Raw genomic sequence first — 26989 nt, forward strand, 5'->3', positions numbered from 1 at the left:
TGTCCTTGTAAATTACACTTAATTTCCTTGACTACCATCCCCAATTCTTTTGTCAACCACGCATACCTAAACACATCAACTGGTATAGTTTATACACACCTTATACTCCTTAAGGACAGGGATAATGCACTACTCCCAGATAAGAATGGATACAATGATCCATGCCAAATGTTGATGTAAGTGTTCTATATAAATTAATTCACTCAATCCTCATACTCAGTTAATAAATAAAGAGCAGAGTAACCAGTTAAAACCAGGAAACAGCAGAACCAAGGCTTAATCCAGGCTTTGGGCTCTACTCCATCTGGCTTCTTAATCTCAGGTACAGACTAACTGGCCTGCTGGGGCTGTAAAGCGCAGAAGAGTTAAGAAGGGACTATTTTCTGACCTTTATAATCACCAGTTCACGAAAGTATATACTAAAGTTCTATGACTTTATAAATTTACTAATGTTTATTAGTGCTTGGTTGCTTGTTTTGTATGTAATGCTGAAGTGTCAACTTTTTTTTTTCCGAGGCAGGGTCTCACTCTATAACTCTGGAAGACTTACTATGTAAACATGTAAACCAGGCTAGCCTGAAATTTGGAGATTTACCCCAGTCAATGCTTCCTTGAGTACCCAGCTAGTTTTAAAACAAAACAAAACGGGCTGTCTCACTTTCTCCTAACTCAACATTGTACCACACTGATCTTAGATTCACAGCACCCTCCTACCTTTCAGTATTGAGATTACAGGTGTGAACTATCACACCCAGGTTTCAAATTGTGGGAAGCAAAACACATTTCTCATTCCATCTTCCCTTCCTTCTCAAAGGAGGGAGGACTCATTTCTGCTCAGTCCTGGAGGCTGAGCCGCACAAGTGTGATGACCTGAAATTGTCTCCTCTGCACCCATACCAAAAAAGCTGGATATGGAAACAGACTGTAACCTTATTGCTAGACGGAGCTCAGAGGTATTTTGGGGGTGTCAGGGATTGCTGGCCAGCTAGTAGAGCCAACCAGCTAGTTAGCCTAGCTGGAACATCAAGCTCCAAGTTCTATATGAAACATCCTGTCTCAGAATATGGAGGTGGGAGAAATAACTGAGGGTTCAGTCCCTCCGACCTCACAAGTGCACCTAAGGGCAACTAACACACCCACACATACCCAATATACAGCATACAATAAATAAAAGAATAAACCTCAGTTCTATATGAGGAAAAACAGGTCTTTAGAGAATGGGGAGGCCCTGGCTTGTCACTGTCCAGAGGCCTCTTCTAACAGAAAGGGCTTAGGAGGGAGTCCTCTCCCTTCTCAGGGACAATGCTGCTGCTGCTGTAAGTGGGAGAGAAGTGTGTTGAAGAACGAGACTCACCCTCCTGAGTTCAGAAGAAACAATAATCTCATTTATTTTCCATTTCTGTACTTTAGAAGTATTCCCAACCTTTTTAATGGTACTGCTTTTCAACTGTAGGTGAACTTTAACAAGTTTGTTTTTTAAGATTCTAATGCATATATCTCAAAAGGCCTCCCATACCAGCTCTCCAGAATTTAGGGGAGCGGCACTAAATACTGCCCCCTGGTGATTCAAATAGCAGCCACATCAGTGAAAAACAGTGGCCTGTTGGTTGAGCAAATGGGTGGATTGGTAATGTTTGTTTGGACACTCCCACTCTGAAACTGTTTACTTTGAATTAGAGGGCAGAGTTAGCAACTAGCTGACCAGAATTAGCCACAGAGGTTTTGGATAACCTAGGATACATACAAAGAACACAGGAAGGCCAGGCGATGGTGGCACACGCCTTTAATCCCAGCACTCGGGAGGCAGAGGCAGGCGGATCTCTGTGAGTTCGAGACCAGCCTGGTCTACAGAGCTAGTTCCAGGACAGGCTCCAAAGCCACAGAGAAACCCTGTCTCGAAAAACCAAAAAACAAAGAACACAGGAAGTAGTAGGGTTAGGCTTAGAAAGATTCAAGGATCTTTTGGGATTGGGAGAGAGAGGATGTAGCTTATCACTTCTCTGCCACTTCTCTGATCAATCAGGTTTTTACCCCATATCTGACTCAGGATTTATTTAATAAAGGAACAATATAAGTAAATGTTTTAGAGGATAATGGTAAACTCCTGAATCTCCTGCCTTCATCTCCCAAGTTCTGCTTTTGTTTTTTCAAGACAGGGTTTGTAGCTTTGGAACCTGCCCTGGAACTAGCTCTGTAGACCAGGTTGGTCTCAAACTCACAGAGATCCGCCTGCCTCTGCCTTCTGAGTGCTGGGATTAAAGGTGTGCGCCACCACTGGCTGACGCTAAATTCTGAAATTCTAAGAATATGTCACTACTCCCATAGTTAGATTTTTTTTTTTAGTATATATAACAAATACCGGTCTTTAAAAAATTCATTTTAGGGGGCTGGAGAGATGGCTCAGTGGTTAAGAGCATTGCCTGCTCTTCCAAAGGTCCTGAGTTCAATTCCCGGCAACCACATGGTGGCTCACAACCATCTGTAATGAGATCTGGTGACCTCTTCTGGCCTGCAGGCATACACACAGACAGAATATTGTATACTAAATAAATAAGTAAATAAATATTTTTAAAAAAATTTCATTTTAGAATTTGAGCATTACAGTCTTAACCATTACATCAAGCATGACCAGATTAGAGCTATTCTTGCTGATTTCTAAAGATATTTTAAGCTTTATGGCAAATAAAATACTTTAAAACTTTTATCTTTTTATGTTTCCTGAAAGATTTCCAAACATTAGAACAGTTAAAGATACATCCCTACTAGTTCATAAAACACTCGAAAAATTCTTCATAGTAAAATCGTCCTGTGAATATCCAGCCCCAGATTAGATTCAAGACATTCAAACGATTCCATTTTCCCTAGTCCCTAGTTTAGTGAATGAGGTTAACACTTCAAAATTAACAAAACCACTTCATTACTTTTTTTTTTTTAAAGACAGGATCTCCCAATGTAACCTGAATGTACTAGAACTCACAATGTAAAGACCAGGCCGGCCTCAAACTCAGATATCCACCCGCCTCAGACTCCTCAGTGCCAGGATTAAAGGTGTGCACTATCACACCCAGCTAACACCCAATAGCCCAGCTATTCCCACCAAACCTAAAACTTTAGACTAGAAAATTAACAGCCAAGCTTGCCTATCCTGCAGACATGGCAAGGTCACTCACCTTCGGTATTTTTAAATCAATGAGATGTAAAGACATGAAGCTTAACCTATGCAGGTGTCTTTGTTGAGAAAGTGACAGCAGATGATGTGTAAGACTATAACTCTTGGACCTGGAGAGATGGCTCAGCAGCTAATAGTATTGGTTGCTCTTCCAGAGGACCCAAGTTCAATTCCCAACCTCCCACTTGGCATCAACTATCTGTAACTGTGGTGCACAAACAAAACACTCAATAAGATAAAAATAAACAGCTTTACAACAACAACAAAAGACTAACCCTCCACTACTCAGCCAATGAAGAAAAGAGACTTAGGTTCAGGCGCCAATCTGTTGGGGAAGGCTGCTTGTTCGTTCCCAGCAGCTCAGACCCAAAATAATTACACAGAAATTGTATTAATTAAATCACTGCTTGGCCAACAGCTTAAGCATATTTCTGGCTAACTCTTATATCCTAAACTAACCCCTTTTTATTAATCTTTGTACTGTTGCGTGGCTATAGCTTTCCAGCAAGATTCTGGTGAATCGTCTCCTGTGGGAGGCTGCATGTCTTCTCACTGACTCCACCTACTTTCTCCCAGCATTCAGTTTTCCTGCCTAGCTCTATTCTGCCCTATCACAGTCCAAAGCAGTTTCTTTATTGATTAACCAATAACAACACATATACAAAAGGCCTTCTCACACCACTGCATGGCAACAGTAATGGCAAAATGAGGCTTATAGATATCCATAGTTCCTTTGATCACTTCATAAATAAACATCCTTGTTTGGCAATCGGCACAAACCCATAGACACATAAACACACACCTACACACTTTTAAGGATTCCTCTGTCCCCTTAATAGAAGTTAAGAATAGTATTAATTCCTCACTTTTGAACACGATGGCACTCTCCTGTCAGAATACTTTGAGTAAGAAGTAAAAGGATCAAGAGCTTAAAGTTATCCTCAGTTACACAGTGAATTTAAGGCAACCTGGGTCATAAGATCCTGTCTTAAAAACAAAAACAAACAAAAACAAAAACCAGCAAAAACCTCTGTGTGACAGAAGTTAAGAATTCAAAAGAATCCATTGTAGAAAGAATAACAGTAGCCAGGCGGTGGTAGCGCACGCCTTTAATCCCAGCACTCGGGAGGCAGAGGCAGGCGGATCTCTGTGAGTTCGAGGCCAGCCTGGTCTACAAGAGCTAGTTCCAGGACAGGAACCAAAAAGCGACGGAGAAACCCTGTCTCGAAAAATAAAAAAAAATAAAAAATAAAAAAGATTAACAGTAATTACCACCACGGCAACCAAGAGTGGAAGAGTTCTAGTAGGAGCATCCTGTACTGGACACCAGCAATCTAATGCACACACTGTAAACATCAACTCAATGAAATCACTGCTGTCCAATTCTAAATCCTGTTACTAGCTCTTTGACTCCTGCAGATTGAGATGCCTAATGCAATGGATGCTGCTCCTGCTTACATTACCTAAATAAAGCTGCCTTGGTTGCTTGGTAACGATATAGTCTAAAATTAGAGAAGTGAAAAGGGGACAAGCTGGCTAGTTTTTTTGTCAACTTGACACAAACGAGTTATCTGAGAAGAGGAACCTAAATTGAGAAAATGCCTCCCTCGGACTTCCTGAGGGCAGGTCTGTGGGGACACTTTCTTGAATAAGGATTGCTGTTGGAAAGCCTAGCTCACCTTGGGGGGTGGGGGCTTAAATACTATCCCAGGTGGGTGGTCCTTGGTTGTGTGAGAAAGCAAGCTGAGCAAGCCTGGGAAGGGACCCAGTAAGCAGTGTTCCTCCATAGTCCCTGCTTCTGTTCCTGCCTTGGCTCCCCACTCTCCTCCTCAAGTTGCTTTTGGCCACGGTGTTCATCACAGCAACAGAAACCAAAGTAGGACGGGAGGATAACAGACTGGGAATAAGGAGAAAAGAAGCACTCCTGTGGAACTGAATGGAAAAGAACAAACTATGTCAGCTACAGTCTCTTGTCAAAGACCTTCTACATAGTTGAAAGCCCTTTTAAGATAGTACTAATTTCATAGTACAAAGCTGAAATCATCTAGGTAATCTGAAGTATTAAGGGGAGGGTGTCATAGCCAAAACACCTTAATTTAATTCCAATTTTAGTTGGGGACATGTTTGCTACAAAACCTTATACACTAGCCAATCACCTTCTAAAATTGAGGCCTACCCTGAACAAAGACTCCCCAGCACTAAACTTACTAAGCGTTCTACTATTAGAATGAATTAAATATTACTGTTACTGGACACTCCCTTTTGTAGTATCTCTTAAGCTAAGTACTGTTCAATAGTCTTTCTGCCAAGAGGAAGAATATCATATATAGATTGTACCCCCAGTACATATACATAAATGTTTAATATCTAAACAAGTAAATAATTTATTGCCAATGAAAACTGTTTTGGTGTTTGTAGTTGCTGTTCTATAAATCCTGACCCTGCTTCAGTCAAGTGAAGTACTAGATTACAGGCACATGTCACCACATCCAACTTCCAAGTTTTTTTTGTTTTATGCCGGGCGGTGGTGGCGAACGCCTTTAATCCCAGCACTCGGGAGGCAGAGGCAGGCGGATCTCTGTGAGTTCGAGGCCAGCCTGGTCTACAAGAGCTAGTTCCAGGACAGGCTCCAAAAAACCACAGAGAAACCCTGTCTCGAAAAACCAAAAAAAAAAAAAACCAAGTTTTTTGTTTTATTAACTTGTTCATAGAATACAAAATTAATTTAAATACAATCAGTCATATTCCTAGCACCAAAATCTAGTCACATTTGAGAATGTTGTTATTCTTACACAGACAAAATCCCCAGAACTGTTTAAGGTGTGCACTTGCTGGCGACTGTGACTCTGCCAGCTTCGTTCCTCAAGGTTGGCTGCATACTGATAAACTGACATTTTTTGCAAATTGTACCACAAACAAATTTTTCTGGCTTAGAAGCTACTGATCACACTTTCACAGGTAGAGCAGGGACGATGTGACGCTAAGCATATCTGTACTGTTGGAGTTTCAGTCTATGTGCTACCAAAGCCAGCATAATGTATTGTAAGTTCTCTCAGCTCAATTTGGATCTCAAATGCAGCAACCACAGCACAATGTCGTGCCTACAGATGTCCCTAACAGATGCGACCTATGCTTCTAGTAACAAACAGAACAAAAGAAGTAGGGCAGCTCAATTTTTTGGTGAAGCATGAAAAGACACAATGGTCTAGATCTGCACTCAATCCAATTATGCCAGCAGCATAATTTAGTTTCAGAAAAGAATTAAGAGCCCATGGGCTAATGAGATGGCTCAAAGGTAAATTCATTTGTCATCAAGCCTGATAATCTGCTCAAATCTGACTTCCAGGACTTATAAAAGGAAAAAACTAACTCCTATAAATTTTCCTCTGATATCCACCCACCCCCCAAAATAAATGCAATAAAACCCAAAGCAAAGACTATTGCACACTAAAGATAAAGTAATGTGGCTGAGTGTGGCGGTGCACAACTTACAGTCAAGGTTATAGAGAAGGCCTGTCTCAAAAAAAAATTAAATAAATAAAAATAATAAAAGATAATGTAGGAAGCCCTAAGATTTTAAGGGGATGTCTCTCTCCAGACAAGCCCCCTTGGAAGGGCTGTACAACCTCAAGCCAGTGCCAATGTAGTCTGCATGAATGGCAGCCTCTACTGGGTACCATTTTGCTGGTTCCAAAGTCAACTTTTTTATAGTTTAATACATGAAAATGGATTTTACATGCTGACTTTTACACAAAGGATCTCATTTTCCTAACCATTATTGGTAAACAGGTATCACTGGTTTTCAAAATGGTTGGTTCATTTCAGAATTAAAGTTAGGGTTATGTATTCTGTGTTAACTGATTCAAAATTTTCACTCAGTAGGATACAGTGTATGTCTAGAGTGCAGTAGAATCTTTGCAGAAAATCAGTTAATAGTAAGAACAAATACCACATAACGCTCAGTACTGTGTTAGGCTTTGTTTTTGCACTCTAACCACCATAAAGCTAACAACGAGAGAGAAGAGGGGAGGGGAGGGGAGTGCAGAGAGGAGAGAAGAGAGAGACAGACAGACAGACAGACAGACTCTGAGACTCAGTCAGTCGATCCATCCCCAGAAAAGTCAAATAAAGTTACTCAAGTACTACTTGGCAGAGGCAAAAGTCAAGCCAAAATAATCTGGCCTTGGGTTTTGTGCTTCTACTATACATAACCACAACCACACATCATATTCCCTACAATCAGCATTTTGCTCTGGGGTATTTTAGCTCCACAAATGAGGACACTTCTACTATCTGGAAATCTAATGACAGTTAAAATTAACCCGAAGTGCTGTTGGGTGCCACTGAGTGCACCTTCTATAGACCACCCCTTACACATTAGCTACTCTATCTCCACCAACCAGCATGGGCCCAATCCCCAGTATCCACATGTGTCTCAACCCTATACTAGTGGAAGAAATGAGCATCTCCATAAGGAAAAGAAAATGACCAACTAGGAGTAGGTGACGTTCAAGAACTTATATGTAAGTCTAAGAATTTGGGAAGCCAGATAGTGGCTGTAAACGGTAGAAAAAGTGGTGGTGGGGGCGGCAGGAACAATGAGACATTGTTCCAACTTTCACAAATTTACACTTTTGCTCAACAGCTTTTTATAGTCTAACTTCACAAAAACCAAATCCAAGGGCTAACAAAACCAGGCTCAATTTGTTCTTTGGTCTTCCAGCAGCTTTAGTAATCCGTTTGCTGTGGGAGCTCCTTCCGCTCCTTCAGCCAATAGCCTTTAAGATACCAGCCCACTTGGGCATGATCTCTTATACTAGAAATGCAACTGTAAAGCCTGCGCTGGCTCTCTTGCTTCAGGCTGAGTACTGAGCTTTCTCCTTCCCCTAATTCTCATTGCCAAGCCTCTATTGCCTCTACTTCCCGCCTGGTTGCCATCATCCAGTCTATACTTCCTGCCTGGCTACTGGTCAAGAAGCATTTTATTAAAAATAATGCAAGTGACAGGACAAAAGACCATTGTCCCACAGCATCCGTCCACTTTCTCTCTTTCTATCCCTCTCCTCACTTAGCTCTTTCCTTCTACCATCCTTGGTTTTTTTTTTTTTAAGCTATCTCACTATGTAGCCCTAGTTGGCCTCAAACTTAGGTTGGTCCTTCTCCTGTATCTCCTAAGTTCAGGAGTCTCCTCAATTAATAACAAACATGGCCTCAATATTGACTGTTTATCTTATTAAAGATCTTAGGAATGAAGAGACAGCTTTGATCTCCTGCACTAGACTAAAGCCAAGCAGGTTCCAGGGTTCTCTCTCAACCAGCCTAGCGTAACAACAAGGCTTGTCTCAAAAAACAAGAGGGACAGTTCCTGAGGAATGATCCTTAAGATAAGCCCCCCTGTTTCCACACAGATCACCGTTAATGTGTGTACTCTCTACCTCAAAGTTTTTGTTTGGGCTTTTTGTTTTGATTTTTTTTTTTTTTAAGAATATGAAGAACTGGAGAGATGGCTCTGCATTCTCTTATAGAGGACACAGGTTTGGTTCCCAGTATCCACATGGTGGATCACAAGCATCTATAACTCCAGTTCCAGGGGATCAATGCTCTTTTATAGCCCCACAGGCAATCCTGCATTCACATGGTGCACATATATTCATGCACGCAAAACTCATACATGTAAAATAAAAATAAACTTTAAGTAAAGAATTGAAATGAAACAGCATGAGAAAATTTGGAACACAGAGCTATCTGCTCTATTCCAACTATGGTAGGACAGCAGTGAATAAGGCCAGCCTGAGCAACTATCCTCGTTCAAAGTAAAAGGAGACAAGGGTGGGGCCAGTGAGGCAGTTCAGCTCTTAAAGGCAAAGGCACAAGCCACCAAGCCTGACCAAACTTAGTTCTACCCTGAAAATTCACAAGGTTGAGAGAAATGACTCCCACAAGTTGCCTTCTGAGTTCCACATGTACACCAGGCACACACAGGGCACATACACATGTACAACAAAATAAAAAGAAAAGCATTTAAAGTATCTGGTTAAATTCAATCATGGCATGCGAACAGCCTAAAAATAACAAACAACAACAGTGAAATAATTCAAAAGATGAATGAATGTGGGGCCAATGAGATGGTTCAGCAGGCAAAAGCACTTGCTGGTGCTTCATGACCTGAGCTGGATCCTCAAAACTCAGAGGAAGGAAAGCACCAACTCCCAAAGGCTGTCTTCTGACCTCCGCAATCATGCCATTGCACTCACACACCTGCACAGACACATAATAATTATTTAAAAAAAAAAACGGACCAATAGGATTGCTCAATGGATAAAAGTTGCTTACCACTAAACTTGAAGACCTAACTACAATTCCCTGAGCCCACAGGGTGGAAAGGGAGAACTGACTTTCAAAAGCTCTTTTCTGCTCTCCACATGCACACTGTAGAATGTGTACATGCAAACACATACAAAAGTCAATGAAATGTACAATATTAAAAATATAAATGTAGAACTCATTTCGTGATGCTAGTTTTACAAAGTCATAAAAAAAAAACCTTAGAATAATTGATTTAAGCCAGGCAATAACAGTACACACGTTTAATCCCAGCACAGGAAGCAGAGGCTGGTGGATTCGAGTTTGAGGTCAGCCTAGTCTACATAGCAATTTCCTGGACAACCAGGGCTACACAGAGAATCCTGTCTCAAAAAACAATAACAAAAATAAGTAGCTCTGGCTGCTCTTCCAGAGGACCCAGATTCAATTCCCAACACCTATATGGCAGCTCATAAATGTCTGTAACTCCAGTTTCAGAGGACCAAAACATCCTCACACAGAGATACATGCAGGCAAAATATCAATACACATGAAATAAAAAAATTTAAAACGTAGCAGTTGTTCCTGCAGAGCTTTGCGGCAGGTTTGACTCTGGAGTGTTAGCACCTGGCTTTGATGTCTTCTGTAACGGCTACCTTTTTGTGTGCCCCCCCAACCCACTTCCTGTTTGAAGTATGTAAATCTTACCAGAGCGGTTCCTAAAAGGTTCAAAGCCTATGCAAAACTTGGTTGTGGGAGGACTCAGAAAAACAGATTTTTTTTTTTTTTTTTACTGTGACTGGGAATTGCTTTAGCATTTGTCTCTTTGAGGAGCTTCTGATAAGAGGTTATGGTGTCTGGAAATTGACTTGCCAAGGTGTAAATTGCCTACCAATAAAAAAAGCCTTTGTAAACTACAGTCAGTTCACCAGTCTCCAAAGGCTAAAAATCATCCTAGAGTGAACCTTGTTACTCCCACGGATCCACACAAACAGAACATTCAAAACAACATTTTTTTTTGTTTTTTTTCCGAGACAGGGTTTCTCTGTGGCTTTGGAGCCTGTCCTGGAACTAGCTCTGTAGACCAGGCTGGTCTCGAACTCACAGAGATCCGCCTGCCTCTGCCTCCCGAGTGCTGGGATTAAAGGCGTGCGCCACCATCACCCAGCTAAAACAACATTTTTTTAAAAAAAATTGAAATAATATAAATAAAAACAATACAAAAAAGCTAGCTAGATTTAGCCAGAATACTTAAAGAGACTGAAGCTGGTTTAAACCTTGAAGCCGGCTTGTATCTTCAAGTAAGTTATTTAATCATCAGAACCATCTCTGAAAACATTTTACAAAAAAAAAAAAATGTACACAAACACATCTACAACGGTGGAATATGGATTACATTAAGAGTCTTTAATATCGCGATGGTGGCCCACGCCTTTAATCCCAGCACTCGGGAGGCAGAGGCAGGTGGATCTCTGTGAGTTCGAGACCAGCCTGGTCTACAGAGCTAGTTCCAGGACAGGCTCCAAAGCCACAGAGAAACCCTGTCTGGGGGGGGGGGGGGGGAGGAGTCTTTAATATCTAATGATTACTTAAAGCTAGAAAAGTATAAACTGGGCAGTCAGTGGTGGCGCAGGCCTTTAATCCCAGCACTGGGGAGGCAGGGGCAGGAGGATCTCTGTGAGTTCAAGGTCAACCTGGTCTACAAGAGCTAGTTCCAGGACACCCTCCAAAGCTACAGAGAAACCCTGTCTTGAAAAACAAAAACGAAAGTATAGCAGCCTTCCCCTAAGCATAACTAACATCCTACAGATCTCTACAGGACTGAAGCCAAGACAAGTACTGTAACATCACAAGAGCATCTTATTCCTGCCTATAAGCAGCACCATGTCAAGCACTTTTCTGCCTTTACAAAAGGTCTACACTGGAAAACTGGTGTTAGCTATGAAGTCAACACCTCTCTCTTATCTTCCTATGACTGCTCAACTCTCAACAATATGGTCAAGGGAAACAGAAAACTTGTTCCTCAAGGATTCTTTTCCTATTGAGTATCACCTGACATTCATCCAATTTGGGATTTATCCATTATTGAAAGAACCAAGTAAAGCATCATTTCCCACTAGACATCCAGGGATGATTTAACTTAAGAGCAGGCAAATTCATCACTGTGATCAATAAATATAGAAATATCATAGGGAAGGAAGCAAAGAAAGGGCCTATCAATGAAATAAGATGACAGGGAAGATTGTGAGGTGTTACATCTCACTTAGTTTTGTGTGTGGATGTCAGAAGACAACTTGCAGAAATCTGTTCTCATTCTTCACAAGGTTGGTGCCCAGGAAGTGAACTCGGGTTATCAGGCTTGGCAGCAAACACCTTTGCCCACTGAACCATCTAGTTCACCAGCCCAACTGTGAGATTTTACATGGCAGATGGAGTTGGAACCCAAGCCTATAAACAATGGAGATCCCTAAAGATTACATTTTCAGGTGTCTCACTGTGAAAAGGTGTTTGTGAATGAAGAAAAGGTGATGGGGGAAAATCCAGAAGAGGACAAAAGCCCACATTGATGGTGGCGCACGTCTTTAAACCCAGCACTCAGGAGGCAGAGACAGGCGGATCTCTGTGAGTTCGAGACCAGCCTGGTCTACAAGACCTAGTTCCAGGACAGGCTCCAAAGCCACAGAGAAACCCTGTCTCGGGAAAGAAAAAAAAATCTGGAAGAGCAATGGACTTCAGATAACTAAAACTAAGTTGGCACTGGTGAGGCTGGCAAAGGAAAGAAACACTAGCAGTACTGATAGACATATCAGAGAGAAGTCCAGAAAATGTAAATTTTTCGAAATTTTTCTCTGTAAAACAAAGTTGGATGAAATATACAAGACTTCTATGTGAAGATAAAAATCAGGAAATGAGATAAATCTAAAACCCAGTTTGTTCTATGTTTTGTTCAGTCACCCATAACCAAGGTCTGGAACTCACTATACAGCCAAAGATTACCTTGAACTTCTTTCTGGTCCTCTGCCTCTAATTCCTCAGTGCTGAGACCACACGCATGCACCACGACACCCAGTAAATATATGAGCACCTGTTGGATTCATGGCCTTGTTGTGCAAGCTAGGCAAGCATACATACATGTCCAGTCCTAGTAGAGATTTCTTCTGCAGGTTATGGAAATATTTCTTTTGGAATTAGTGGTATCGTTCACATGGCTCTGAATATATCTTTTTTAAAAAAAACCACTACATTTCAAAACTTGAAAGTACTGAATTTTACATTATATAAATTATACCTTAAAACAAATGAGATAGGCAGTGGTGGCACGAGCTTTTAATCCCGGCACTCAGAGGCAGAATGATCTCCGAGTTCAAGACCAGTCTGGTCTACAGGGCAAGTTCCAGAACAGTCAAGGCTACAAAAAGAAACCCTGCCTCAAAAATCCAAAAAATAAGGGGGAGGGAAATGGGAGGCTGGAAGGAGGCGGAAACTTTTTCTTTTTCTCAATAAAAAATTTTAAAAAAATCCAGAAAATAAATAAACAAACAAATTAAGCAATTAGTTTTTTTCTTCAATATTCAGTGAGAATATTGAATAAAAATAGGAATTTTCCCTATTACTATTTTTAGTATAGAACATTTGGTTCAATAATTGGATTTTTAATAATGTATTGACAACCTTCTAAAATGAAAGAACTTTTTAAATTAAAATCTGAATGTAGCGGGCAGTGTAATCCTATAATGCCAACGTACATAATTGGAGGCAGGAGGATCAGAAATTTAAGGTCCTTCTATACAGCAAATTCTAGGCCAGCCTGAGATATGAGATTGAGGGGTTTTTGTTGTTTTTTTTTGAGACATGATTTCCGTGTAGCCTTTAACTCAGAGATCCACTGGCTGAGTGCTGAGATTGAATAGGTGTGCCACCACCTCCTCACTAAGACCCAGTCTTAAAAACAAAATAACAAAAAACCCAGCTGTGAAGAATATTCCTTTACATTGTGTGAATACATGTCACTATGACTGACTAGTTAATAAAGAAGTTGACTGGCCAATAGCTAAACAGGTAGGTTAGGTGGGGCTGCCAGACAAAGAAATGGAGAAGAGGTGTCTAGGGAGTTGTGAAGAGATGCAGAGGAAGCAGATGGGAAATTTTTTTTTTAAATTTATTTATTATGTATACATATTCTGTCTGTGTGTATGCCTGCAGGCCAGAAGAGGGCACCAGACCCCATTACAGATGGTTGTAAGCCACCACGTTGTTGCTGGGAATTGAACTCAGGACCCCTGGAAGAGCAGGCAATGCTCCTAACCACTGAGCCATCTCTCCAGCCCAGCAGATGGGAAATTAACTTGCTATACTGAGAAAAGGTATCGAGACATGTGGCAGGGCGTAGCTAAGAAACATGGGTTAGTTAAAATGTAAGTTAGCTACTAACAAGCCTGAGCTACTGGCTGAGCATTTATAATTAATAAGTCTCCATGGGCTAGAGAGATGGCTCAGAGGTTAAGAGCACTGACTTTCCTTCCAGAGGTCCTGAGTTCAGTTCCCAGAAACCACATGGTGGCTCACAACCATCTGTAATGAGATCTGGTGCCCTCTTCTGGCATGTAGGCACACATGCAGACAGAACATTGTATACATAATAAATAAATCTTTAAAAAAAAAGTCTCCATATAGTTATTTAGGAGCAGCAATAGAATACTTACATTCATGGGGTCCTAGCTTCAACTCTAGCACAATAAAAAGCAACAACAAAAACACAGACATGACTGGGGAGAGGGGGGCTTAATGAGAATAGCTCTTCTACAGCCAAGGGTAAGAAATGTCAAGGTTTTTTGTATTGTTTTGTTTCTTCGAGACAAGGTTTCTCTATGGCTTTGGAGCCTGTCCTGGAACTAGCTGTTGTAGACCAGGTTGGCCTCAAACTCACAGAAATCCACCTGCCTCTGTCTCTTGAGTGCTGGGATTAAAGGCGTGCGCCACCACTGCCTGGCAAGAAAAGCCAAGTTTTATAATTGTGAATCACTGTTTCCAACTGTGAAAAAAAAATCACCTGTAGGCTAATACCAAGAATTAGCTGCAGGCAGGAGAAAATAAAAGGAATGCAGTTTTTCTTATTCTCTCCAAATGGAAGTCAGATACAAATAAATACCTTCTCTGGAGTTAACAAAATGGAAAACAAAAAAAAAATCTGTTTTGTTTTGTTTTGTTTTTTCGAGACAGGGTTTCTCTGTAGCTTTGGTGCCAGTCCCGGAACTAGCTCTTGTAGACCAGGCTAGCCTCGAACTCACAGAGATCCGCCTGCCTCTGCCTCCCAAATGCTGGAATTAAAGGCTTGCACCACCACCACCCGGCCAAAAAAAGAATCTGAATCCACTTTTAGACTTAGTAAAACACAAAGGTGGTTTTTTTGTTTGTTTGTTTGGGGGGATGGGAGGGTGGTTCGAGACAGGGTTTCAACAGTTCTGGCTGGCCTTGAACTCAAGAGGGATCAGAGTGCTCTGTCTCCGAGTAACGGGATTAAACACCCAACCAAAGACAGTTTTGTTTAAAGCTAATATTCAAATGGTCTCATAGTGATATGACACTTGAATGTCTTCCTATTAAAAACAAAGTCAAATCTGGTAACACAGGGCTGTAATGAATCCTAGCATTTGGGAGTGCTGAGTCAAGAAGACTCCTTGTTTGAGGATACTGGCCACACAGCAAGACCTCTTCTCGTGGGTAAGGAAGGGATTCAAAGAGAAGACAGGAAATAGCGAGTGATCTGGTGACAGCTGTTTTCTAGCCCAGTCTCAAAGAACCACAAACTGAATGAATGCAGGGAACTTGAACAAACCTACAACAAACTTCAATACTATATTAGGTAAAAGCCTGTGATTAAACAGTAAAGAATTTGATGGGGGGGGGGGGAGAACGTGACAAAAAGACAAAGCCTGGAGAAATGGCTCAGCGGATGAGCACTTGCTATTCTTACAGAGGAGCCAGATCTGGTACCTAGTACCCACAGAGCAATTTACAACTGTCCTTAACTCTAGTTCCACGGGATCGAGTACCCTTTTCTGGCCTTCATAGACACCACACGAGGTGCACATACTACAACATGTAGAAAAAATACTCACACACACACAACTAAGATTTTTGCTTTAAAGCAAGAAAACGAAGTACCTAGATCCTTCACTTGAACATGCTTCCATTTCACTAGTCCACATATAAAAATACATGTGTAGTACTTAGCCCAGGGAACTAAACCACTTAGGTTTAAATTAATACTCCGTAAATCCCTGAACCCACTGTGCAAGGACAGTTATCTATAAAAAGGGATAACAGTCACAAAATTATTGCTGGAATTAAATTAATGTATGTACTGTGTGCTTAGAACAATGACTAGTTCATTACCAGTAAGATACCACTGTTAAATAGAATAAAAAACTGTATGGTCAACCTCATTTCAAGAATAGTTGCCACTGGACTGGAGAAATGTCTCAAAGGTTAAGATGTTTAAGAGGTTCTGGCTGCTTTTCCAGAAGTCCTGAGTTCAATTCCCAGCAACCACATGGTGGCTCACAATCATCTATGAGATCTGGTGCTCTCTTCTGGAGTATACATATCTGCAGAACATTGTATGCATAATAAATAAATCTCTAAAAAAATAGTTGCCACAATTTTGGGTATGGTGTCTCATGCCTATAATTCCATTATTTGAGAGGTTGACACTGGAGAGCTGCAGAGTTCAAGGCCAGCTACACAGTAAGTTCTGGGACAGCATGATTATGACAAATAAATATTACCACTACAACAGTATCTGGTATCACCTAGAAGACAAACCTCTAGGCTATACCTACAAGAGATTATTTGGATTAAGTTAGCACATGGGCATTCCTAGGAAGTATTACCTTGATTTGTTTAATTTAGTTGAGAAGACTCACCCTAAAGAAAGGGCTTGCTTGCTTTCTAGGCTGTGTAAGGACGGGATATTAACGGAACATGAACATTTACTGCTCTTGGCTTCCTGTGCACATACAACTTGGCCAGGGACCTCAAACTCCTGCCTTTAGCTTCCCTATCAGGATGAAATGTACTCTTGAACTGTGAGGGGAAATAAACCCTTTCTTGGGCTGGAGAAATGTCTCAGTGGTTAAGAGCACTGGCTGCTCTTCCAGAGACCTGGGTTCAATTCCCAGCACCCACGTGGCAGCTCAAAACCATGCTTAACTCCAGTTCCAGAGGATCTGATGCCCTCTTCCAGCTTCCATGGACACCAAACATACATACAGACAAAACACATGGTGTGCAGACATGCACATAGGCAAACACCTGTACAAATAAAATAATTAAAAAAAAAAAGAAACCTTTCTCTTTCCTTAAGTTTTATGGGGGTTTTTGGTTTTTGATCTGGTTTTTTGAGACAGGGTTTTTCTGTTTAGCCTTAACTGTCCTCAAACTCACAGAGATCTGCCTGCCTCTGCCTCCCAAGTGCTGAGATTAAAGGCGTGAGCCACCACCGTCAAGCATTTTTGTGAAATTTTTAATCACAGCAACAGGAAAAGAAACCAATACCCTGGGCTAGAGTATAAGACCATATCTAAAAGAAAAAGTCACTATATATACTACAACTCTCTACTGAACATTATCCACAGACTAAATCTGAATTTAACAATCTAAAAACTGACAAAGCTTTGCCTGCCAAAGAGTTTTGTAGTACTAAACAGAGATCAAATACAGGGCCTCACACATTAAAACAAATACCATACCCACTGAGCCACCTTCCCATACACCCCTCATACAGCCAAGGTAGTACTCAAACTCACTATCTTCCTGCCTCAGCCTCCTGGAAGGCACAGCAGTGACATATCACTATTTCTGGCTGCTCAACAGTGATTAATGTTCACTTTGAACGCGGTGACTAAACAGTAATGATTTTCAACAAATCCTAACCCTAAAGCTTTTAAGATGTTACACAACAATCACGCATACTGGACCACTGCTTTCTCTCTCTCTACCTTATTCCATACAATTTTCCAGGAGAGGACAGGAAGACAGAAATCCGTTATGAGAGAATGAAATGTGCCCAAGGAGTCTTACTAGCTTAAGTTTTCTTAGTTACAATAGCTGTAATCCCTAAATCTGTAAAGACTGAGAATACAAATTGATTTGTCTAAAATTAAACAAACTGACAGAGACAAATGATAGCACTGAAAATTAAAGGAGAGCTTGCAAATCTGAACAGCCAATTTTCTTTTTTAAACCAAGATGTATCAGTAATTAGATGCTGAAGTCAACGTTTCAAAGTACTTTAGGGACTGGCTATGGATCAGCAGTAGGAGCTCAAGTATAAAATGTGCAAAGTGAGGCTAAACTACATAGTGACCTGCAGGACTAAAAAATAAAAACCAAGAATGTGTCTGGGCAGGACATACCTCCATAATATCAACACTTAGGAGGCTGAAACAGAGGATCACAAGGAAGAAACCATCCTGGGACACACTGCAAGGCCCTGACTCAAGAAGAAATAAAAGACAGTAAGAAGGAAAAAAGGAAGAGAAGAGAAGCAGAACACTCACCAAACAGGAAAGCAGAACTGTGAAAAAGAATAGCTAATCTCAAGAAACTGGCTTGCTAAACCTATAGGTTAGCTGTTTGACAGGTTGGTTTTGAGATAGCCTTATGTATTCCAAGCTGGATGAAATGCAATGGAAGAGGATAACCTTGAAGTTCAGGATCTTCTTGCATCTACATCCTCAGTGCTCAAACAACACCCCATAGGCCACCAAACCCAGGGCGTTTACATGCTAGGCAAGCAACCACATCACCAGCTTACTAGATTATAATCAAGTAAGTCAACTCCTTAAATCAGCTACCATTTTATCACAGTATTTTCCCATCCATGACTAATTTTTAAAAGACAAAAGAATGTCACTCTGGATGTTTCGGCATACTCATGATCCCAACACTCTGGAAGCTGATGCAAGACATCAAATTCAAGACCAACCTAGTCTCAAAAACAAATGGGATCAGAGATGGCTCAGTGAGTAAAAGCATAAAACTACCAACCTGAGTTCTATCCCAAGACAGAACTCATGGTAGGAGAACCAACTCCCATAAACAGTCCTCTGAGCTTCTCAATGTGCCACGGTCCATGTAAACACAAGCAAATACACACACACACTTACTTGAAAAAATGTGAGGGGGGGTTCAAGACAGGGGTTCTCTGTGTAGCACTGGCTGTCCTGGAATTTGCTCTATAGATCAGACTGGCTCAAAACTCAGAGATCTATAAGCCTCTACCTCCTGAGTGCTGAGATCAAAGGCATGCACCACCACACCCTACTAAAAATTAAGATTTTTAAGAGTATCCTATCAGTGTAACATAAAGCTGAAACAGATTTATCTGTTCCCGATATAGCCAATTTTTCTTTATGATAAAAGAGTGAGATAAATCTCTCACTTTAGGAATACTTTTGAGTGGCCTTTGTTAGCTGTAAATTGAGACAAATTCTAATGCCAAATGATGTGGTGGTCTAGACCCTAGAACCCCAACATTCCGGGGGCTGGAGCAAGATCTCCAGTGTGAGGACAGTGCAGGGTAGTTAGGCCAGACTGTCGGAGAGCAGCAACGGGGTGGGAGCAGAGATTAATAGCTAAAAATACAACTACCAATACCCAGCATCACCCACAAAAAATGCCATATAAACAATATGCTCCATTAATATTGGAGAGCACAGTTTAAAAAGCTATCAACAAGCAAGTAGTTAAAATCCTACAGGCAGATCTATAAAGACTGATTCAACTTGAAGCTAAATTGTTGACCGGTGGGTGGAGAGGATATCAAGCATTTGCATAAGTAGAGGAAGAAGCAGAACACTCGTGAACTGAACTACTGTGGTCTTTCTGACAGGACACAAGTGTCTGTAGTTAAGAACTGAAATCCTAAAAGGTACATGGGTGAATTTTAACCATCTCTCTGCACACTTTAGAGCTTTTCACCTGTTTGGTCTTAGTCTTGTTTTTTGATGAACTGGGTGTGGAACACAAAAGACAGGTCAATTGGTAAGAGGGCTTGTCTAGCATGGAAGCACCACAGAAAACTAGGTGCAGTGGTACATTTGGAGGCAGGAAGATCAGGAGTTCAAGGACACCCTCAGCTAAAAAAAAAAAAAAAAAAAAAAGAAGAAGTCTAAGGCCAGCCTGGTTTAATATGAAATCTTGGGTACAAAGAAAAAAGAATATATATATATATATGTGTGTGTGTGTGTGTGTGTGTGTGTGTGTATGAATATATGAGTATACATACATGTGTGTATAAATATATATGTGCACATATATATATATATCTTTTCAGACACTGCTGGTTCAAATGAACACTACTAAGCACAGCAACAACATCAAATTATACCATCACAGCTGCTCTAAAACATTTTCCAAGTAAATCTCATTCAATATATCAATTAGTATTGCAGTGTCTTATCATATATATACCTTGACATTAAGCAGCAATGCTAGAATCACCCCAAGTCATAATACAACTTTAAGTGCTAAGTGCCATACAGCAGAAAAAAGGGGACTATGTGGACACAGAAACAAGACAATTAAAATTAAGGTAAACCTCTCTTAGGACAGGATTTATGAGAAAAGAGCACAATACATTACCAAAGTGAGCAGAGCACTTTGAGACCAACTAAGGCTACACAGTGAGATCCTGTCTAAAGCAAAGGAGAGATTATCTTGCACCTTATTGCCATCAAGGTATCTGTACATTCTTTGTCATTTCCAAAAAAGAGACAAGAAGGTCACACTTCCAATTTTAAGACCATAGGAAAGTCATTTTAATCACTAGGCTATGAAATATGTTATCTAGTTCACAAAATGTCATCAAGGATCGGTGGCTTTAGAAACACACAAATATATATTAATAACTGCCCAAAGCAAAGTGTCTAAATCAAACTACTTAGCATTTGTGAGATAAGAATAGTAATACTGCCAGGTATAGCTTATACTTTTAATTCCACAACAAGAAGGCAGATACAGGGAGATCTCTTCAGTCTGAGACCAAGAGGAGTTACAGGAAGAGGTACTGTCTTTAAAAAAAAAAAGACTATTAGCATTAATAAACCTTATCCTTTGAAAGCCAAAGGCTACCAAGAAATACAATAATAATCCAATAGAAGAAAGTATGGCCTAAAGCCTCAGCTACCCTTACCCACTGTTCTAGTCACATAAACCCCTGTAAAGTAGTAACCTGTTTGAAACAAGGTCTTATATATCCTGGGCTGACCTCAACCCCTTAAGCAGCCAAACCCTCCTGCCTCTATCCACTGGATCTTAAGTATTAAACACCATGACAGACAGGTGTGGTGGCACACACCTTAAAGTCACAGACAAATCAGTTTGAGCTCCAGGCCAGACAGGGCTATAGAGGAACCACTGCACCAAAAGAACAAAAACATGGATGGAACGCAATAGGCTTGCAAGCATTCTACCTGAGCTACCTCCAGTCCAAAAGTTACTTTTCCAAATAAACTGTAATGTAAATATGTTTTCTGCTTGGGGTGTTGCTTGATGGTAAGGCATTTGCAGAGCAGGTACAAAGCCCTGACTAGTTTCAATCCATCTAGAAAATTTTTTTTCCTTATTGTAGAACCTACATAATACAAAAATGGATACTAAAAGATATTCTAATCTCTTAATCTGCCCCAGTGATTGAAAAAAAGTTCTTTACAGCTAAAAGTACTAAAGTCAATTAATATTAAATAAGTTAAAGGTGCCTGCAACGAAATACTGTGAAGATTATATTACAGCACTAGTTTACCACTACCTTGTTTTAAAATAGCAAAATGTCAACACTGAATATATGCATAAGCATTGTGTACCAAATGAACTATGAGCATTTCAACTTTCTACTTTAAGACATTTCTGTAAATTTATAACCAATATTCCACAGAATTCATTTTCTCATCCAAGACTTTCATATTACTGCAGAATATTAACCTTCAGAATCAAACAAAAGTGAAAAGTAACATCAACTATTAGGTCTATTGTAAATTTTCGAGGACTACTCGGGAGGCAGAGGCAGGCGGATCTCTGTGAGTTCGAGACCAGCCTGGTCTACAAGAGCTAGTTCCAGGACAGGCTCCAAAACCACAGAGAAACCCTGTCTCGAAAAACCAAAATAAATAAATAAATAAATAAATAAAAATTTTCGAGGACTATAGTCATTATCAATCTGCTATGTTTAGTCCATACTCGATGGTCTGTGGTGGGAAGCAGTTGTTTTTCTTTTCTTTTTTGGTTTTTTTCAAAACAGGGTTTCTCCGTAGCTTTGTAGCAAGTCCCGGAACTAGCTTTTGTAGACCAGGCTGGCCTTGAACTCACAGAGATCTGCCTGCCTCTGCCTCCCAAGTGCTGGGATTAAAGGCATGCGCCGCCACAACCCGACTCAGCAATCATTTTTCAAATAGAATCCTGATTATCACGCTCACTAGTGGCCATGTGTCTATCAGAATTTAACGACAGTCAGGATCTCCCCGTGCCCGACCTAACAATTACAATCTACTTGGAAAACCGCCGAGATTCATAATATAGAGGTAAAAGTCTATGTTAAGACTCCAGTGCTCACAACTTATCCTTTCTTCCTAAGGACTTTTGTCTTACAAATGGTCTTGTTTTTCTAATTCAAGCACCTTCTGTCAGACTCACACACAGTTATGACTGCTGGACGGCCTACACAGTGCATCACATCCTCCAAAGAGGCCGTCGATTCAAGTAGTACAAATCTCGCCTTAAACTTTTAAGAGTGAAGGCTGCTATAAATACATGCTCACTAGATTACAGCAAGCAAAATGAAGCTTCAATTTGGGCAACTCACTGGCACACTGAGCGGTGCAGATTTTTAATACCCTTCGTTAAAAAAAATGCCCCTCAAACATATAAGATTTAGTCTTCTTGGATTGCAATACCTATCGCGTCTGAAGACTCAATGGTGTGATGTAAAGACTTCAGAAAAATCAAGATACGACTCTTTTCACGGCTCCAGGCATACTTATCAAAACACAGTATTCCTCAAGAGCCACGGAACCGCTTAATATTTAAGGCGCAGGAACACGGCGAAGGCAAACTATTTCGCTCATCATCATCCCCGTAACCGAGGCCCTCCAGAAGCCGTGGGTGAAACTAGCGCCTCGGAATAGAAAACACTTGGCACAAAAAGAGTTTGCCAACCGGAATGAAATCACTTCGCGGTGGGAAGCGAACGCGGAAGCCGGGGCAACCGGGCGCCAGGCCCCCAGCGGCGCTGAGTGCGGGCAGCCGGGGCGAACATGTGCGGTCGGCGGCAGGGCGCGCGGCCCTTCTCCCGGAGCCGCCTCTCGCCAGCGGCCCCGCCCGGTCCCGGGGCCGGTTCATTCATTCTGCACCAGGGGCGGCCGCCGACAAGAACCGTGGCTCCGCAGCGGAGCGGACGGCCCGGGCCACAACCCGCGCTCCGAAGCCCAGGCCACGCCGCGATTCCCGCCCGCGGATGAAGAAAGCCTGCCGAGGCCCGCGGCCGGTCCCGCGACAGCCCCGAGCCCGCAGCCCCGCCCTCCCTCCCGGCACCCGGCTGGGCTTCCCCTCCCCGGCCGCGGCCTCACGGCCCCTGAGCCCCCAGTGTCCGGCGTTCAGCGGCGGCCGGAAGTCTCCTCGGCGCCCCCTCCTCAGCGCCCGACTTCCTCGCCGCCGAGGCCAGACCCTTCTCCGCGATACCTCGGGCCTCTCGGCGGCTGCCGAGGCAAGCAGATGGCCGCGCGGCCCGGCGCGCTGGCGGAGGGGAGGCGAGCGAGAGGCCCGAAGCCCGCCTGGGCGGTTACCTTGATGATCCTGCGGGGCAGCCCGGCCATCTTGTCAGAACCCGAGTTCGGCCTCTGCTCTTGTCTCCGGCTCCGCTCGCCTCACGCACGAGTGGAAGTCCCGGGCTCCACTTCCGGGGGACGTCGCCGCGCCCGCCGCCGCCGCTGCTGCTGCCTCCGCCGAGGCCCCTCGGGAAATGTAGTCCCTGCTTGGGCGCGGGCTTCGGACGGCCTTCCCTCCGACCTGCTGGCCCCCTCCCCCGCACTCCCCGCCCCAACCCCAGCCGGGGGTGGCGGAAGTGACGCTCCGCGGCGGGGCAGGGACTTGGGGGAGGCGGCGCCGAGCTGCTTCTTCGCCCGCGGCGGAATCTGCGCGAGACTGCGCGTCCGGCGTCCACGAGCGGCTACGTGCGGCCGACCACGCCTGCGCCGGTGGGCGACGTCACAAAGACCCGGCCCCCGACTCAGCCCATTCATTCATTCGTTCCGTTTGTTCATTCAGTGTGCCGCCGCGCGTAACCGCGATTCGCGTTATCGCGCGCTGGTTCCAAGCGAGGAGCGGACCGGAACTTGATGGCAAAGCTTCTAACTAATTATCAAGACCCTGACAAGTAATTCTAAACGTTTAAATTTCACATTTAAGAGGGGGCTGGCCTCTCTACCCCCCCCCCCCCCAAAAAAAAGGAAGAGGCGAAAGGAATGTCACTAGATGCCTGGGCCTAGCAGGATTTTTATCCTTTGGGTTTATTGACTTTTCGGCGAAAGGGTTCGCCACGGAACCCAGTCTGGTCTGGAGCTCTCTCTACTATACCCCTTCAGCTGCCTTTGAACCCGTGATTCTTCTGCTTCTGCCCGCTGCGTGCTGGGATTGTAGGTCTGTGTCACCACTTAGGGCTGAGCTTAGCACTCGAGACTTATTTCCTAGCTAGAATGATCCACCTAGAGGATTGGAGCATTCAGTAATCCCTAAAGGAGACATTGCTGGGTGTTTTCATTTCCTTTTGCTATGACAAAATACCCCACGAAGGCAACTTAAAGGAAAAAGGGTTCATTTCAGCTCAAAAGTACAGGCTACAGCCGGGCGGTGGTGGCGCACGCCTTTAATCCCAGCACTCGGGAGGCAGAGGCAGGCGGATCTCTGTGAGTTCGAGACCAGCCTGGTCTACAAGAGCTAGTTCAGGACAGGCTCCAAAACCACAGAGAAACCCTGTCTCGAAAAACCAAAAAAAAAAAAAAAAAGTACAGGCTACAGCCCGTTATAAGGGGATAGTCGCAGCAGCAGGCACAATCAGGAGTTTTACATGCTAGTGCTCACCTTTCTGTTTGGACAGCCCAGGTCACATCCGTGATTAAGATGGCTGTCCATAAATCAGTAAAATCAAGACAATCCTCCACAGGCAAGCCCAGAGGCCCTTGTCCTAGGTGTTTTCTAGATTCTATCAAGTTGATAACACTAACCAACACTGTCTGGTGCCTTCCAAGGATACCACCATGCCAGAGCAACAAATGGAGCCATTTCTCCAACCCTGTTCATGACACTCAAGATGTTGCTGCTTCCATTTTAACATGCGGTGTAGATGGGGGTTTTTCCTAAGATTATAGCAAAGCGGTGCAGCTGCTTTCCCGGCAAGTCTAACAAACACAGGCCTCACCTAACAGTGGCTCCCAGCGCAGGAGCACACACCGGTTGTTGTTTTACTCTTCTGGTGTTGGGAGCTGTGATCCCCCAGATCCTGAATTGCTTGTAAACTTATTATGCTTGCAGCTGCTCTGTGCACGATACCCTCAGGAGTTCCTGATGGCAGTGGAGTGGTTTCTGGTGCATTTGGCTGGGGTGTTAAGGATCCCTGTATAAGCTGCCCCTGGACACACTAAAGGGGACATTCGTGTTTGAAGGATGAGTCTGTGTTTCTTTGTGTGTTTAAATCTCCAGGCTCTTGCGGGGCTCGTGAATGGTCCTGTAGTGCAGGCGCCGCAATACAGGAATAGTACCATACTCTCATGTAGTACAGGCGGGCGGTACATTCTGGTTTTTTTGTTTTGTTTTGTTTTGTTTTTTTTATTTTCGAGACAGGGTTTCTCTGTAGCTTTGGTTCCTGTCCTGGAACTAGCTCTTGTAGAACAGGCTGGCCTCGAATTTAGAGAGATCCACCTGCCTCTGCCCCCCCAAGTGCTGGGATTAAAGGTGTGCACCACCACCGCCTGGCTTACTCTTGGCTTTTTGTGGGGGTCAGCCATCCACCTCCCAAATAAATCACAGGAGGAAGCTTATTCTTTCTTATAAAGGCCTGGCCTTAGCTTGGCTCATTTAAATTATCCCATCTACCTTTTGCCTCTAGCCCGTTTCCTTTTCTTCCTTCTGTATATCTTCCTTTCACTCTTACGCTTTGGCTGGGCCCTAGCGTCTTCCTCCACTTGTCTATTCCTTCTCTTTCTGTCTATACTCTCTGCCTGCCAGTCCCGCCTGTCCTTTCTCCTGCCTCGATATTGACCATTTAGGTCTGTATTAGACCATCAGGTGTTTTAGGCAGGCAAAGAATCCCTACTTCACAGAGTTAAACAAATGCAGCATAAAGAATGGAACACATGCCAGGCGGTGGGTGGCGCACACCTTTAATCCCAGCACTTGGGAGGCAGAGGCAGGCTGGCAGATTTCTGAGTCCAGGCTGGCCTACAGAGCAAGTTTTAGGACTGGCTCCATAGTTACTGGGAAACCCTCTCTCAAATAACAAAACAAAACAACAAAAAAGAATGCAACACATCTTTACTAAAACAAATATCGGGGGGCTGGAGAGATGGCTCAATGGTTAAGAGCACTGACTGCTCTTCCAGAGGACCCAGGTTCAATTCCCAGCACCCACAACTGTCTGAAGATCCAGTTGCAGGGGATTTGACACCTTCACACCAATGCTCATGAAATAAAGTTAAGTAAACCTAAAAAACATTAAAAAAAAACATATTAAAACAAATGATCCACAGCATAAACAAATGAAACACATCTTAAAATAATAATTTGTAACATGAATTCTATCTGGTATTAATAAAAAGTTGGAGTCAGTTATGGGGTGAAAGCTGAAGTACCAGAGACGCAGAGCAGCCAGCCACTAGAGAGTTCTTACCTCTACCAATGCTCAGACCAAAGGGGTGATCCTGTCCTCAGACTGACTGCACTGAGCTCCTGTCTCCTCTCACCACCCAGTCTCATTTCTCCTGTTTCCATCTCCCTAGTGCTGGGATCACCTCTGTGTGAGCTGTTTCTCTTTCAGACTGGATCAATTTCCAATTTCGCGTAGCCCAGAGATCCATCTCCCTGTCTCCCGGGTTCTGGGATTAAAGGTGTGCGCCACCATGGCCTGGCCTCTCTGGCTAGCTAGCGTGAGGAGATCTGCGCTCTGATCCTCAGGCAAGCTTTACTTGTTAGATCATAAACAAAATAATCACCACAAATATTCTACAACACAAAGAGGAGATGATGAATGCATGCGGGATTGACACAGCTCGGTGCAGGGTTACAGTAAAAGACTGCAGAAGAGGTGGATCACACCCTGCTGCACTTAAGAGTCCATCGTAGGAAAGACAGTGATTGCAGTCTAATGTGTTAAGCTGTAACAGGCTTTCCTAAGGCGCTATTGGAGCAGAGAGAAGCATTAACTGCCTTAGAATTCAAGAAGGTTGTTAAAATCTTAAAGGAGCTTCT

General features: G+C 42.8%; 1 protein-coding gene across 1 annotated transcript in view; it reads right to left on the reverse strand.

Annotated features, from left to right (window-relative positions):
* Positions 1-23535, reverse strand: part of Ube2n (ubiquitin conjugating enzyme E2 N) — a 35761-nt gene extending 12226 nt beyond the window's left edge. Inside the window, exon 1 of the mRNA XM_041668697.1 lies at positions 23314-23535. Within this exon, the coding sequence (XP_041524631.1) occupies positions 23314-23343 (30 nt within the window). The 5' untranslated portion in view covers positions 23344-23535. The remainder of the gene's footprint in view (positions 1-23313) is intronic.
* Positions 23536-26989: the final 3454 nt, after the last annotated feature.

Source organism: Microtus oregoni, unplaced genomic scaffold (assembly GCF_018167655.1).
Source record: "Microtus oregoni isolate MIOR12 unplaced genomic scaffold, Mior012 000001F_ref0000356, whole genome shotgun sequence".
Classification (NCBI taxonomy): domain Eukaryota; kingdom Metazoa; phylum Chordata; class Mammalia; order Rodentia; family Cricetidae; genus Microtus; species Microtus oregoni.